This window comes from Elaeis guineensis, chromosome 7 (genome assembly GCF_000442705.2).
Source record: "Elaeis guineensis isolate ETL-2024a chromosome 7, EG11, whole genome shotgun sequence".
NCBI classification, from domain to species: Eukaryota; Viridiplantae; Streptophyta; class Magnoliopsida; order Arecales; family Arecaceae; genus Elaeis; species Elaeis guineensis.
In genome coordinates, this window is record NC_025999.2 from 95,108,205 (window position 1) to 95,122,852 (window position 14,648).

General features: G+C 38.7%; 2 protein-coding genes across 2 annotated transcripts; both read right to left on the reverse strand.

Moving 5' to 3' along the window:
* Positions 1 to 2,106: 2,106 nt before the first annotated feature.
* Positions 2,107 to 4,752, reverse strand: LOC105048326 (CASP-like protein 1F2). Its single transcript, XM_010927615.3, has 3 exons — positions 2,998 to 4,752; positions 2,809 to 2,911; positions 2,107 to 2,509 (listed from the first exon to the last, which is right to left on the reverse strand). The coding sequence occupies exons 1-3, from the start codon at positions 3,333 to 3,335 to the stop codon at positions 2,285 to 2,287; spliced, it is 666 nt and encodes a 221-aa protein (XP_010925917.1). The 5' UTR covers positions 3,336 to 4,752; the 3' UTR covers positions 2,107 to 2,284.
* Positions 4,753 to 4,882: 130 nt separating this feature from the next.
* LOC105048325 (protein MODIFIED TRANSPORT TO THE VACUOLE 1) lies at positions 4,883 to 14,187 on the reverse strand. Its single transcript, XM_010927614.4, has 5 exons — positions 13,421 to 14,187; positions 12,099 to 12,854; positions 10,806 to 10,961; positions 6,105 to 7,046; positions 4,883 to 5,224 (listed from the first exon to the last, which is right to left on the reverse strand). The coding sequence occupies exons 1-5, from the start codon at positions 13,625 to 13,627 to the stop codon at positions 5,183 to 5,185; spliced, it is 2,103 nt and encodes a 700-aa protein (XP_010925916.1). The 5' UTR covers positions 13,628 to 14,187; the 3' UTR covers positions 4,883 to 5,182.
* Between the last annotated feature and the right edge of the window lie 461 nt (positions 14,188 to 14,648).

Below are 14,648 nucleotides of genomic sequence, written 5' to 3' on the forward strand. Positions count from 1 at the left end.
GATGTGAGCCGATCACGATCAGACGGCCACGGATAGTTCTAGGATTGATTGGAACTCTTTATTCTTATTGTAACAGTATTTTTGAGATTCTGGAGCCTATATAGCTCCGATTGATAAGCCGTTTATTGCGTTGGAGAGTTGGTGACATTCTGGAAGTGTAGAAAGGCTTCAAGAGAGGTTGGTGACGTTCTGGAGGTGTAGAAAGGCTTCAAGAGAGATTTCAGAGAGCTTTTGTAAGAATTTTGAGATTTTTTGTTGAAAGACTCTTGTACAAAGGTCGAGTGATGAGTTCTTCTTGTATTGGTTTTGTTTTATTCTCTCTATTTTATTCTTTCATAGTGAAGCTTGTACGTTTTATAGAAGTAGGCTTTAGGTCGATTCATGTATTTGTATTGTGTTTCTTGTTTTGATTCTTCTTTCTTTTGCATTATATTTCTTGTTTTGTTTCTTCTTTCTTTCGGATGATAACACGTTAAATAGAGTGAAAAAAAAAGCATACTCCATTCCTTTTATCGTGGTCAATCATTTATAATCAAAAACAGGATGCAAGTGAAGGGAGAATATCGTGCATTTTCAGAGCTCGGTCACAGATTCAGAGTTCTGTAATAGAATAAAAAAGGAACCTCCTCTTCCTACCAGTTCAGCCCCACAGACTGCAAGGTAAACTGGTAAGTTGAAAGTGGGTCACAATGTTGGTGCTAAATTGGGACAATAATTTGCAGAACAGAATGCATGGGGTCTTGTGCCAGGTCCCAACCGGAAGCCATTCATCGCGGGGGCATGCAAACACAAAATGGGGCTGGCTGAAACTGTTTAGTAATAAGCCAAAACCTTCCCCTGCCACCAAGTTGTTATCTACCTCTTCTTGTCCTCAGGAAGTAGAACCAAAAAGAAGAAGAAGAAGCAGAAAAAGAAAGAAGAAAAAAACTCAATTTTTATCTTATATCACACATCAATATGGCATGCATATGCAAGTGTAGCATGAGATTTTGAAGAAATAACTCAAAAACTTTTATGGTAGCAATAACCTTATCATACAACAAGCATCACAGGGGGAACTCTAAAAAAGGACATGTATCAGTCTCCAATTGTTTTATTTTTCCCATCAAATAAATGATAATAGAAAACGTACACAAGGTTCTTTCTAGTTCAGACATCAATGATAAGAACTATTAATTCTACTTTTTTGAAATAAAAAAAAATACATTAAAAAAATATAAGAACATGGAAAAGGAAATACTAAAAAATAAAAGAAAAAAAATTGAGATTATTCATCACATAATGTAAACGTTTTTCTACCTTTTATTTTAATGAAAAAAGGCCAGCTTAATATTAGTTAAGTAATATTATCCCAAGCGCCAATAATTGCAGACATTAATATGCTGTAATTGCTTTCACATCCTTCTTAAATTTTAGCCTATTGATGTATAGAATGACCTTATGTGATGCAAATAAAAAACATCCATAAAAATCAGCAAATAAAATATGTAAAAAAAAAATTTAGAAGAATTGACGTAGAGTCCCATAAGATTGAGCCTGTAAGATTGCCCACAGAAGACACCATCCATCCAATTAGCTCACTGTTAGCTTGTCTATAAATGTGAGTAACCTGAAAAAGGATAACAACAAGCATAATAATTCTCCGCAATCTAGGAGAAGGGGATGAATTGTGAATTCAGAGAACAATGGATTGGAAAACTATCTAATAATTATCTAGAAGTCTCCTTCAAATTAAATCTTGGTCGCCTTCAATATGAGAATAGCATATGACAATCCTTCCCAGACTATATGCGACTCTATCATTGGAACAGTAATATCATGGATTTGAACACCACCACCAGCCGCTAACGTACCACTAACACTTCCACTGCGATGCTTTTAAATGCGACCCAGTGAGTTATTTTTTCCCATTTTGAGATGCATATCAGGAAGTAGCGTGCGTGAAAGACTGTGATTGACTGATGATGATCTTTGGCATGGAAGACCTGCCAATAAGCAATTATTTCACCTACTGAACCAGCTGGCAGCCTTCTTAAAATCCGCATTTCACCAAAAACCAATCAAACAGCTATAACGGCGTAACAAAGCAACGGATAGTTTATTTAAACAAACAACGAAACAAATTGAGTCCAGTTAAATGTTTATTTAAACAAACAACGAAACAAATTGAGTCCAGTTAAATACAGATGTTGATATCCCAACCAAAACGACAGAATAATTTGCGGAAAATAACAACCCGAGAAAGATTACGATTCTTATTCCACAATCCCACTGAAAGAGCTCCTCAGTTGCTGCTTGTCCTGGATTTTGGAATCGCAATCAGGGAACACACCACGAGAAGACACAGAAAACCAACGTAGGAACAGGCAACGGAGTATTCGACCCGGTTGCAGAACTTCTCAAAGTAATTGCACACCGGCATCCAGCCAGTGTGGCTGTTCCCCTTCTTTCCCACATGACCAATTGCTGTTGCAGCCGCTGCTGAAGCCATAACCAAAGACATTGCCATCTGCAACAAAGAAATGTAACAAAAAAGCATGACATCAAACTCTAGTGGCACCTACGTGTGTTGTGTTATTTAGAAGGACAAATTGAAGTCTACTCCCTGGGTTGAACGCCATTATTATATATTTACTCCCCGGACCTTCTATTCCCAGCCTCTAATATGTGTAAAATAGGGCTAACTGTGTAAAGAACTGAATAGTCAAACAAAGGACCCGAAGCCATGCACACTAATAGACAACTTCGTTTGATTTCAGGTAGAGTATGAGATTGGAAAAAAATAACAAAGGGGCATAACGACAGTACCAAATCCATGAAGTTGACGAGAAAATGTGTCCCAGTGTATGAGACCACAATCAGTGCCAGCATTTCATATCCAGTGGCCACAAAATTCCCAATCATAAAGAACCTATGAGCATGTAGTAAACGCTGAGAATAACGAGTAAAGAACAACAAACACGAAATATATATCTTTGGATTTGGTTTTGGGATTACCTGTAGGTAGGAGAGGACTTATAGCTGGCGTGCATGGCGAAGCCGGCAATGTCGGTGGTCTGCTCATCGAAGATGATGACCAGAGCGGCGGCGAACGTAGCCATCGTTGCAAATGATCTAAAGACGACCTGGGTGGCCCACTCGTTTCTCCTTTGGGCTCTCCGTGGCTTCGGAAGGCTTACTTCTTCCTGTTTGACTATTCTCTTTGGCTCCGGAGGGCTTACTACAGCCTCTTTTGCTGCTCTCTTTGGCTCCGGAAGGCTTACTACATCCTCTTTGGCTGCTCTCTTTGGCTCTGGGAGGCTCACCACTTCCTCTTTAGAAGAGCTGCTTTCCATCAGAAACTGTGCTGCGAATGAATAAAAATGGTGGAGAGGGACGTAATCTCAAGTGAAAGCAAAATACATAGGAAAGAATCATAGATATAGTTAGAGATAAGTCTCGTTTTGAACCTCCGGAGTTTAAGCGTTAACGTTTAAAAAAACACTTGAGGTCACACACGGCTCCCGCCCAACACGTTTAGGAAATAAACTGATTCTTAGGGATGGCAACGGGATTTAAGCAACCCCAACCGGAATTTAAAAACCTCTCCGATCTCCCTCAGGTGCTCTCTTTACCGATAAGCACGGATGGTACTTAAATAAACAAATTCTCATTTCACCTACTGAACCAGCTGGCGGCCTTCTTAAAATTCTCATTTCACCAAAAACCAATCGAACAGCTATAACGACGCCACAAAGCACGGATGGTACTTAAATAAACAACGAAACAAATTGACTCAGGTAACTTTCGATGGTAAATCCCAAACCCTATAACCTTTTAACTTTTTCCATCTTTCCTAAAATTTTTGTTGATTTTTCCAGTGTTTTCCCCCGATTTTTGCTCTGTTTTTCTCGTTCCTCAGGAGTCTCAATCGGGTGGGAGGCATGGAGCGGCGGCTGACGGCTGAACAGGGAAGTTTAGATGATGGTAGGCTTGTGGGTGGGAGGCATGGAGCGGCGGCTGACGGCTGAACAGGAAAGTTTGGACGGTGGGTAGGCTTGTGTGCTGATATTTATGAATAAATGCTTAAGTGGTATAAATAAATTATCGATCAATTTATAGCAATTTAGATGCTTTTCTCCACCAAGTATATATATAGAGGTTAAATCCCAAATTTGTTCCCAACACGTCCCCAATCTTGCTAGGATATACTAAACGGATTCCATTGGGATTCTGGATGGCTTGGATATCTAAAAAAATTCTTCTAACTGCCATCTGTATTGATTTTGATGAAACTGAAACGATCCCTAGATTACTCTAAGCATAAAATTCATGAAAAAAAAGGGATGGCTTTATCCCCCTCTGGCATCAGTCGGGTGGAAGAAGTTTCGAGCAAGATTTCGATAACATCCGGATTTCCTCATCACAAGATCAGGTTAGCAGCTGCCAGAATTTATGCAACACAGAGAGTGGTTAAATTGTGAGCTGCACGCCAGAGTTACTTGCATAGGCCAAAATACTACCAGCAGACACCCATGCCACTACTCCACAAGGAAAAAAGAAAAAGAAAAAGAAAAAGCACAGGCGCCAATCCTTCACACGTACTAGAATTCACCACATGCAATGCACAAGGGAGGAAAGCATTGCCCCGGCCACATTTAAAAAGGAACGTACGGGTGCTGCATTTAAGAGTACAGATAGACCTTTCGAGCTTGAGAATCGAAGAATGCACTTAGAATCACAGAAACCGAGTGAAACGATCAAATAGGCACTTTGCGCGAATCTAACAGTCCTTGACGATCTATTCTGAATTATGAAAAAACACATAGGAAAGTAATAGGAAAAAAAAAAAATCTATTTCAGAAGCTCGTTTCACCTGCATGCAAATTACTACAAGCGACACAAGCGAAACCAGTCCCAAAGGATATTTATTAAAGGAGGAGACGAAAAATAGCAAATCGCACCTGACCAAATTTCACAGTCAAATATAGCAACTCAAACCATCCTCTACAACACCTTCGCATTTCCCACCATATATCTGACAGTACAACAAGAAAATTGACAAGGGGTAGTATGACTCATGCCTTGTGGCGCGATTTCCATTATTGCAAAAGAATGACCCGAGGCACTTCCATCAAGCACCAAACCAGTTTCCATCCTTTAGGTAGTGTCACTCGGCTTAAAACATTTGCTGTTAAAAGCTTCAAAGAACTCTCTTTGAATCACGGGCAGCTGCAAGATGATCCTGCGAAAGGAGAAAAAGCATTATTGCACGGGAGTCATATTTTACCTTTCACTAGATGAAGCGGGTGGCCCAACAATGAAATTAGCCAGAGGTACTACTTCATGATTCAGATAGAATCCTAATAACAAAAGAATCATGAAGAGCATTACTTCACTACTCATAGTACAAGTTAGTGACCCACATTCTCCAGCCCTCCGACGATTGATAGCATTAACTCTTGTAAATGTAGCATTTTCAGAAACATGAGTATCCATCGAGGCATACATGCTACGAGTACTTGAAACTGGAAGCAAACTTGGGAATATAGAACAAATTTGAATTTAGCAGCACTTCTATAGGGAGTAAGTAGCACACATCAAACTCAAGTAATAAGCAATAGTAGATTATCCATTCATCTCTAGGATTTAGCTTGTTGTTTTGCTGCATACAATGCTCACATGGATTTAACAGCATCAATTACCATCATGGCCATGTGATATATGCAAACTTACACGGGAAAGGTTTTCCACGTTGCATTAACTCAATGCAGAACTGAAACTGATATTACATGATTTTGGATTCTTAAATGACTAAATCTTTGATTAATGTTCAGTGGACAAAGCATACTGAAAGAAAGAAAGAAAGGAGCTTATCTTATGGCCCAGCAAATTATATGCACTAAAATATGACTTATTCGCATATTTATTCCTATATGTACTAGAAACAACTTTTCTAATACTAATTTGACTGTGCAAGCATCATAATAGTCGTGTGAGCAGAAGTTTCAGTAGTGAATGATAAATATAGAATGCAAGTCCTCGATAAATTGCAATGACTTCCTAGAAGATGGAAAGCTTGTATACTAATCATTTCTTAAGCACACAATCTGGAAGAATCATACCGATATAAAATCGAAAGCTTTAGTCTCCTCTTTCTTCGAGCTGTTCATGATTGGACCATGGCTTTGAACTGGATTATTTGAAAGCTGAAAGATATCAGGGAGGGGTGAAGAGTAACCTCCTTCATTGGCATTCCCAGCTACATGCCCAAATCCAGTGTTGAGATTCCCAAGGTTTTGAAACAATAGTTGTTGTTGAGCAATGAGAGCTCCTATTGCGCCATAATTCATTGGCTGGGAAGCAAAAGCTGGATTGAACATAATGTTTGGAGAGATCCCATAGTGCATGGGAGCCTGAGCGTACAAGGCACTTGAACCAAAGATACCATTCAATGCTCCATTTGTAGGAGGCTGGCTTGATTGACTGCTTTCATCCAACAAAGTGAATCCTGGAAAGGCACCTCCAGTTGCTCCAGCAGGTCCAGGTTGTTTGTTATCTTGGGCCATTGCATTAAGAGCCAACCCAGCCATCAAATCATTCACATCCTTTTTATCTGCTACTGCATCCTGTAGAAGCTGCCCAGAGTTGACACCAAAAGCATTGGGCAATTCAGATGTACCACTGGCAGGCAGATTGAGTTCAATACCAGATTTCTTATCATCAACTGTCAATCCAGAGAAAAGGTCATTATGCTCCTTGTCTTCTGTGACATGAAATGAGACGTCTGCAAATGGATTGTCTTCATTTTCACCCCCAGTTGTGCTTAGTCCAGCAACAGGAATGTCTCCAAAAAGATCATCAACCAAAGAAGCAGGCTGTGTTAGATTCCCAGTGCTTTGATTCCCCTGCTTACGAGTGGAAGCTTCATTTCCGTGATCATCTGGGTCACCTGTGTCAATTAAGTCAGGCATCTGAATAATCGGGGCAGGCGTAGTTTTTGCACCTGAAAGCTCGCCTTCGATCCTTGCTCCAGGAGACTGCTCCCCATCTAGGAGACTTAAGACCTAAATAAAGCAAGATAAATGCTCATGTCAGAGTTGTCAAACTAATAGCAGAAGATAGGATAGAGAATATTGTTTATATAGTGTCAAAATAGCAAGCCACCCAGTCCTACGAATAAATTGTCGTATATATCACAGATCTCTATAGCCAGTGATCCACTGCCAAATAAGTTCTTCTTCCTTGTCTCTTGCTGTTTAAAAATAACTATATTCAAAAGCTAAAGTTCTCTTGATCAATTTTTTTTTTATTAAAAAAAAGGAATAATCAGATGGGGCTCAAATGATCTACATAAAAAGGGCCAGATGACGATGCCCTGAATTCAAATGAAGCATAGCTGGTGCCATAGGAGCCCGTAGAGATGCCACAAAAGTCTGCATTTAAAGATAGGACACTTGAAGCAACATGGTCACAGATCAAATTATGGATTACTGAATTGACTTGATTACAATTTACGTTGTTCAAGCAACCTCTCTCTCTCTCCCTACACATACATACATACATACATGTATGTATGTATGTAGGTATGTATATGCATATACATACGTGTGTGTGTGTGTGTGACATACCTAATTTCTTTTATACGTCAACGTGCTATCCAAGTCAACACCTGACTGCAAGGGATGCTTTCAGTTTAATTTCATAGCGGACATATTCCAAATATTAGATGACAGCTGAAATACTATACAACCATTTCACTCTGCATCTGGCTTTGCTCCATGCAGCTCACACAATGACAAAGGTGGTGAAAGATCTCAGAAAAAAGGAATTTTTCTAAGATATCACTGTCAGGGAGATACTTGAGAAATGTGTAGTCTTATATAGTAACATTTGACAATTTTTGATCCTTCCCATTTTCTGTAATTAAATGGTCTATTGTGAACATGACTGGTGGGGGGACGTTTTATGGACCACACAAGCTAACATCCATCGTCTAGCATGAGGTACAAGAAGAACGAAGCTATAGTTTACTTTCCCTGGATCATATATACTTCCTCAATTAGGATAAAATAAACAATTTTACCAGTTAAGCTCATTACTAATCCCTTCACAAACAATCTTTTTTCAAGTATAAGCACTAACAAATCCTTGGCACATTCTTGCTTCAGCAAAAACAAGATGGCTTCATCTTGTAATCTATTTTGCATATTCTACTAATGTATGTACTCATGCATGCCAGTATTAAGGCAAACTTATGGCATTCTAAGTGCAGACTCCTCTAGGACATCATCAGTTTCTTGAACTTAGAGACATGCTTTAAAATGATTATCATATAACAGGAACACCTAGGGTTAGGAAACAACCAGCCGAAGCCAAAGAATCATCTTCATCACATGTGACTATTCAAGTATTAGTCCCAAGATTTGCCATATTAGCATGTATTGCCCCATACTGGATGTACTATACCATATCAGCACAGAAGCAAGAGTCGGTTTGGAAGACATACTAAGTCTCAATATGCTGAACTGACTCCCATATTGGATGTACCAACACTATGTCAGCATGATACCGGTATCGGGTCTAGCATTGAGATGGCAAACCTTGATCTATCCTTTAATAAACCTTTAAGGCTTGACTCTCACCTATATTTTCATACACAAGATAGAGCTTTTATATGTAACAAGGAATTAACGAAAAGAGCTAAAATCGAAAAAAGTTATAAGTAAATCAGATATCATAAGTATGGAGACTCAAGGGTTCCCACTAAAAGGCATTTCATTGGCCAAGAAATTGTAATCCTTGAATTTTACACTAACCTTTAAGGAATCTCATTCAAAACATTGGCTGACATAATGGTGTTCTTAAGACTCTCCTTTAACATGAAAGAGAATAACAGGCAAGAGTTGCCCAAAGGAAAAACACAATGTTCTCGCTCCTTGTGCAGTTTCGGGCTCCAAGAGGGCCACTAGCCACTAACAGTAAGAACAATAAATTGAAATTCCATCATCTTAGAAGGCTAGCTTTTACACTGTAACACTGTTACAGTTGAAGCGGGTCAGTCTTTCTATCTGCTAAATATGTTGCATTCATATCTTCCTTTCTTAAAGAACCAAATTAAAAAAAAAAGGTACTATCTGATGCTGAAACATCCATAATTTGTTGCATATCCTCTTGATTTTTCATGATGTTTCATGTATTTTAATGAAGCTTTCAGATCTACCAGTGCTTTGTATGGATCAAATATGTGATTCCCATCATAGCTTGAGATGTAGCACACTAATGGCTTGCAAGTTGCCACCCTGGACATATCAAAGGAGATATTCTCAAAGTGAAAGGTTACAAACATTACATCACCAAAGCATACCACACCAAGCATGTGTTTCATGGTTCTATCTATTACATGAACATTAAAAAGACAGGCATTACCACTCTGTAGTTTGGGGCAATCATTTGACAAGTCTCAGCATGCTAAATTGAAAACTCAGTATATATGTAAACAAGTAAATGCATCTAACAAATACCACCAATTAATAATTAAGATTAATGTCAGCTTTTGGAATGAAGGGGAAAACTTTGGACTCGTTTATGATAATGAACTACAAACACAAACTTAACATATCCATATACTGCATATGCAAGTGCTAGATCCATGTGAATAAACATATAAGTGCTTCCAGACTTAGAAATCAAACATGTAAAAACAACTTTAAGGTAGCCAATAAAATTGTGTCAACATCTAACATTCCTGCAGCAGTGATAGCAGAAGTTTAATCTGATTGCTAGAAAAGCAACATATACTCTTATTGCTAGCAAATTAGAGTACTAAGATTATCCAAATGCCCAAAATAATAGAAACAAAAGAAGAAAAAAATATGGAGATAGAGAATCATTTCTCTTCTTTCAAACAAATGATGGAGCAAGCACAACTGTAGCAGGCAACACGTTAGTAGATGTCATAGTGTCAGAACCCACCTCACTTAGGGGTGGTGACAAGCATATAAATGGCAAGCCCATCTAACTAACTAACAAAATAATGAGGAAAAGATAATTATAGAATCTGTTGCATAAACAACTTAGCTTAACAAGATTGAGCTTCTAAACATTGGAACTAGAAAATGGCAAACATGACCAGAGATCAAGCAGTGGATATTGGATAGGTTGCTCATGCAGCTTATAAATTTCTTGAGGGGCTGAATTCAACTTCCAATCTTTTCAGACTTAGTAAGTTTTGAAATACTGGAAAAATTATAAATTTCTATAAAAAATTATTGTCTTTTAGAAGGAAGATTCAATCTAATTTATAATTTATATTTCATGGATATTTTGTAATGCAGAAATATAAGTAAATACCAACTAATTAAAAAGGTGAATGTCATTGTCATAGGTCGTGCTTAGAAATCAAGAAATCAAAAATGGTTTATCAAACAGAACTTAGTGGATATGCATAAAATCAGGAAGCAGCATCTACAAATGTACTCCAAATTCATGCATGTATTTAGATAACAAAATATGATCATAACAGATGGGTCTCTGGATTTGTTTCTGAAAACTGAGAAACAATCTTAGAACGTGGAATTAGAAAGTTTCATTCCAAGTGGAATTTCAGAAGTTCACAAAGTTCCCTCTTACCTGCTTTTAAGAACCTCGATTCCTGAGTATTAAGTTTCTATATGGAAGGAAATTTAATAAGCATGAGTTTAGAAGGAAGAACATCTAATAGGAGCTGTGAAGAATGGAATTAGGAATGACAGGAAGCCCTTTAAATGGGAAAAAAGAGTGTTTTCAGACAATAAAACATGATGAAGCATAATAATATGGCTTACCTTAATTGCCTTCTCCCTCAGAGAGACTTGAGGTAACTGAGAACATCTGACCACAGAATCTTTGTTTTCACTAAAATAAGATGCTATAATAGAACAATGCTCATCATCCTTTTTCCTCACAATTGATTCCAGTACACAGATAGCCTTCATTCGGACCTGACAAAACCAAACCAAATTACGTTTAAAACTTGATGGCAGATCTTCTTTTCTTAAGTAAACTCATCATTGTTTGTCTCTGTGAATGTCTATGACTGCAGGAAGAGGGGGCCTTTGACTTTCACATAACAACCACGCGTAGATGTCTCACTCTCTCCACTATTATAAATATTTTGAACATATGCCATATTTATAACATACCAAGATGAGCAAAATGTACCGAAATGAACCAAGAAAGGTAATTACTTCTAGGGAAATCAACTCATTGACGCAAAATCAGATCAGTTCATGGAGAATTATAGCATTAATCATTCTAATATATGATTCTACAGGTACATAAATTAGGGCCAACAAAGAAAATTTACAGTGAGAATAAAAAAAGAAGGCCCGATATTAAAAAAGGTGTATCCAAGAAATGGAGTTATAACATCAACTTGGGACCATAATTCTTGCACACTCTTTAAAAAGCCAAAAAGCAAAACATGGTTTCAGTTGAACAGGAATTGTAATCTTATCCAAGCTTTAATTTTGCTAACCTTCACGTTGAAAAGAGTAAGTGCCAGTCTGAGTGAGTTACATCCTATTATAGTAATCATACATTCTCAAAATACAATATTTGAGTGATAATACATGTTCTAAAAGCTTGTCAATACAATGTGGAGTTGATTTTAGCCTGTTGATCCAAAGGATTCTAAATCATCATATACTATTTACTTTGACCGTTCAAACTGACCATAACAAAGTCTAACATTGTTCAAGTGAATTAGACAATGTTGGATTCCATCAGAATCCCTTGTAAGCCAAGTGACAAAAATGCATGCCCCTCTAAAATTGTATTTTGAGGTAAGCTATCAAGTGTAACTTTATATCCTACTTGATAAATAAGGCAAATTTCATTTACACTACCCAGGTCCAAAATCTCTAAGACAGATATCATACCATCATAAAAAATATTACATATAACTGGAAAGAAAAATAATGTTATATCAGAACATAAGTGTCGACACCATCCAGACACAGATGTGCACCACATGGAACCCAGATCTATTTGAAAAGACTTGGTGCAGGAGGCATGCAGATAATCAACATGGCACTTCTCATGCAATAATTGATAAGTAAAGGATGAAGAATGCATGCCTGCCACAAACGAGATTGGAGCTTCTTCTCAAGTGCATGACTCATAGCCACTGCATCCAGTTTTGATGCGTCGGCAAGAAAAGCCTGAAAAGCATCACGAGTTGGTTGTAGACGAACACCTCCTGAAGTGACTATAGTCTCCAAAAGTTTCTCTTCATGACTCTTAACCCCAGAGTGACTTGAATCAGTATCCTCATGTGTTGCTGTCCCTGTTATGGTCATTCTCAAAGCCGGACTCCATGTTCCAGAAGCCACATTTTCTGAGACTCCAGAAGAAGTCCAGCCTTCCCTATGGTGCTCATCGCCTTCATATTTACCATGGCTATCTCTTTCTGTTGTCAAAGACCTTCGCAGGTTTGGGCTTCTGTAACTCCCATTATCGACCTTCCTTATGCCATGGGCTGCAGTAATGGTGCTCAGTCCCTGCCTGATGGAGGCACTACCAAGTTCCACCACTTCACTGAGAAAAGATTTCCTATCTTCCGTAGGCATCTCAAAATTTGCATTACCAAAGCCTTGGATGCGCTTGTTGAGACCTTCTACTGGTGCCGCTACCTTGTAGTCATCAGCAGCAAAAATAGCTTGGATTGCCTCATGAGCAGTGTCACGGACAGCCTTATTTAGGGCATCTCCTTTCAGGGGATCCAACTGGCCTTTGTAATGAAAAAGCTGTCGAATAGCCGCTGAGTGCCGTTGCATTTCCCTTCTAAACTCATTGCTGGACTTTCCCACTGCATACTTGATCAGCCGCAATGCCTTGCAATAAACATGAACAGAATCAGGAAATGCTATCATTATAAACTTCAGGCAACAAACAGACTCATCTTTCCATAAAGAAATATTGGGTGTGCTACCCATCATTTACTATCTTCTGAGTTTTTTTTTTCGTTAATAAATCTAGCATGCCTAAAAAATTGTGTTACATAGCTTCAGAACAATGAAAAACAGCTCTTAATGTTCAGAAATTTGCGACCAAATGTTAAGACAAAACGTTGCATGAGTGAACGATAGTGTATAACACTGAACTATTATAATTTTTTTTCCGCGCAGTAAAGTTTGGGTGGTCATACCTCCCATTACATCAGGGGGAAAAAAAAAAACCGTGCAGTGTATATGAGAGTTCATAAATTTCAACTTAGAACATGAAGTATACAAAGATTTTTTTTTTTTTTTTGGTGCCTAAATCCCATTAATCCTCAGCTTCCTAAACAAGATAAATGTTTTAAATTTTAGATTGTTTATTTTCAGAGACCTGACATTCATATAGAAACTCGGATTCTGGAACCAAAACAAATTAGATAGAGATGGCCCAAAATCTATACCTTCTGCTTGACGATGGGGCTCTTGTGATCAAGCCGTTTGAGAATACAATCCGAGACCTCCTTTACGATGCCCGCAGGAGAGGTCCTCAACAGCTCACAGATCTCCTCTAACTTGTAGACGGGGGCGACCTTATCTTCGTCCGTCGTCACTCCATCAACCATGCGAGATCTCCAGTACGCTTCCACGGCTCTCCGGCTCGAATCCATATCCAAGAATGAAATATAACAATAAGCCCTAAGCTCCTAGAATCTTAAAATCCCAATTAAAGCGCTAAGAAAGGCATGAATCCACTCGAAAGCCTATAAAAACAAGGTATCTTTGCCCGGCACGCATCCCGCTAGTAAAAATCCGCTCTAGACGCAAGTACTCCAATAGTATGATAGCCAAATCCACGGATCGCGGATCACAATCAGCTAAAGAACCTTAAAATAAACAAACAAAGAAAGCATACGATATCCACGAAAAAAACATGATGAGAAACCCTAATTTTCCGATCTCTGGGAGAAAAGAAGGAATTAACCGATCGGGAGGAACCGTTGACGGAACCGGATAGGGATTGGAGAGGGCGAGGGGCCGGAGATTGGGGTCTCTAGCAGGAATCTAGAGGAAATTGGAAGAAAGGAGTCGAGAAGAGAAGGAAAAGTCACGAGGAAGAGGTGATGTTTTGGGGGAAAATAGAAAGAAACCGGCGTACGGGAAGCGGGTATCGGAATGGGCGTGGCACGGCCCGAGGTGCCAATCGCGTGAGTCATATACAGGAAATTGGATGTAGCATTTTGTGGACTCATCAGAGACCCTCCATCCGATGGAGTTAATATAGAGCTGGGAAGCAGAGAACATCTGGTGTTCGCCGCAGCATCACCGACGCATGGCACGTGGCGGGCAAATGCTACTCTCATCAGCGGGCAGAACAACTTCCAGAAATGGAGCAACATACGGGTTTCTTTTTTTTTTTTTCCCGGCAAAGAAATGGAGAATTAATTAAAATTAAAGCATCAAATTCTCAATTTCCAGAAGTTTGAGTTATCATAACTTGTTTTTCTGCTGAGTTATGGTTTCTCAAATATGAGATGCACATTCAGCACAAAGAGTACGTATTTTGTTTGTACATGATCAACATCACAGAATCATGCAGAAGATCATCTAAAACAAGCGAAGTGTTTCATAGATTTTGTATCGGCATTCATCATGTTTGGTCGCTACTCATCGTGATCAGTATCATGGAGC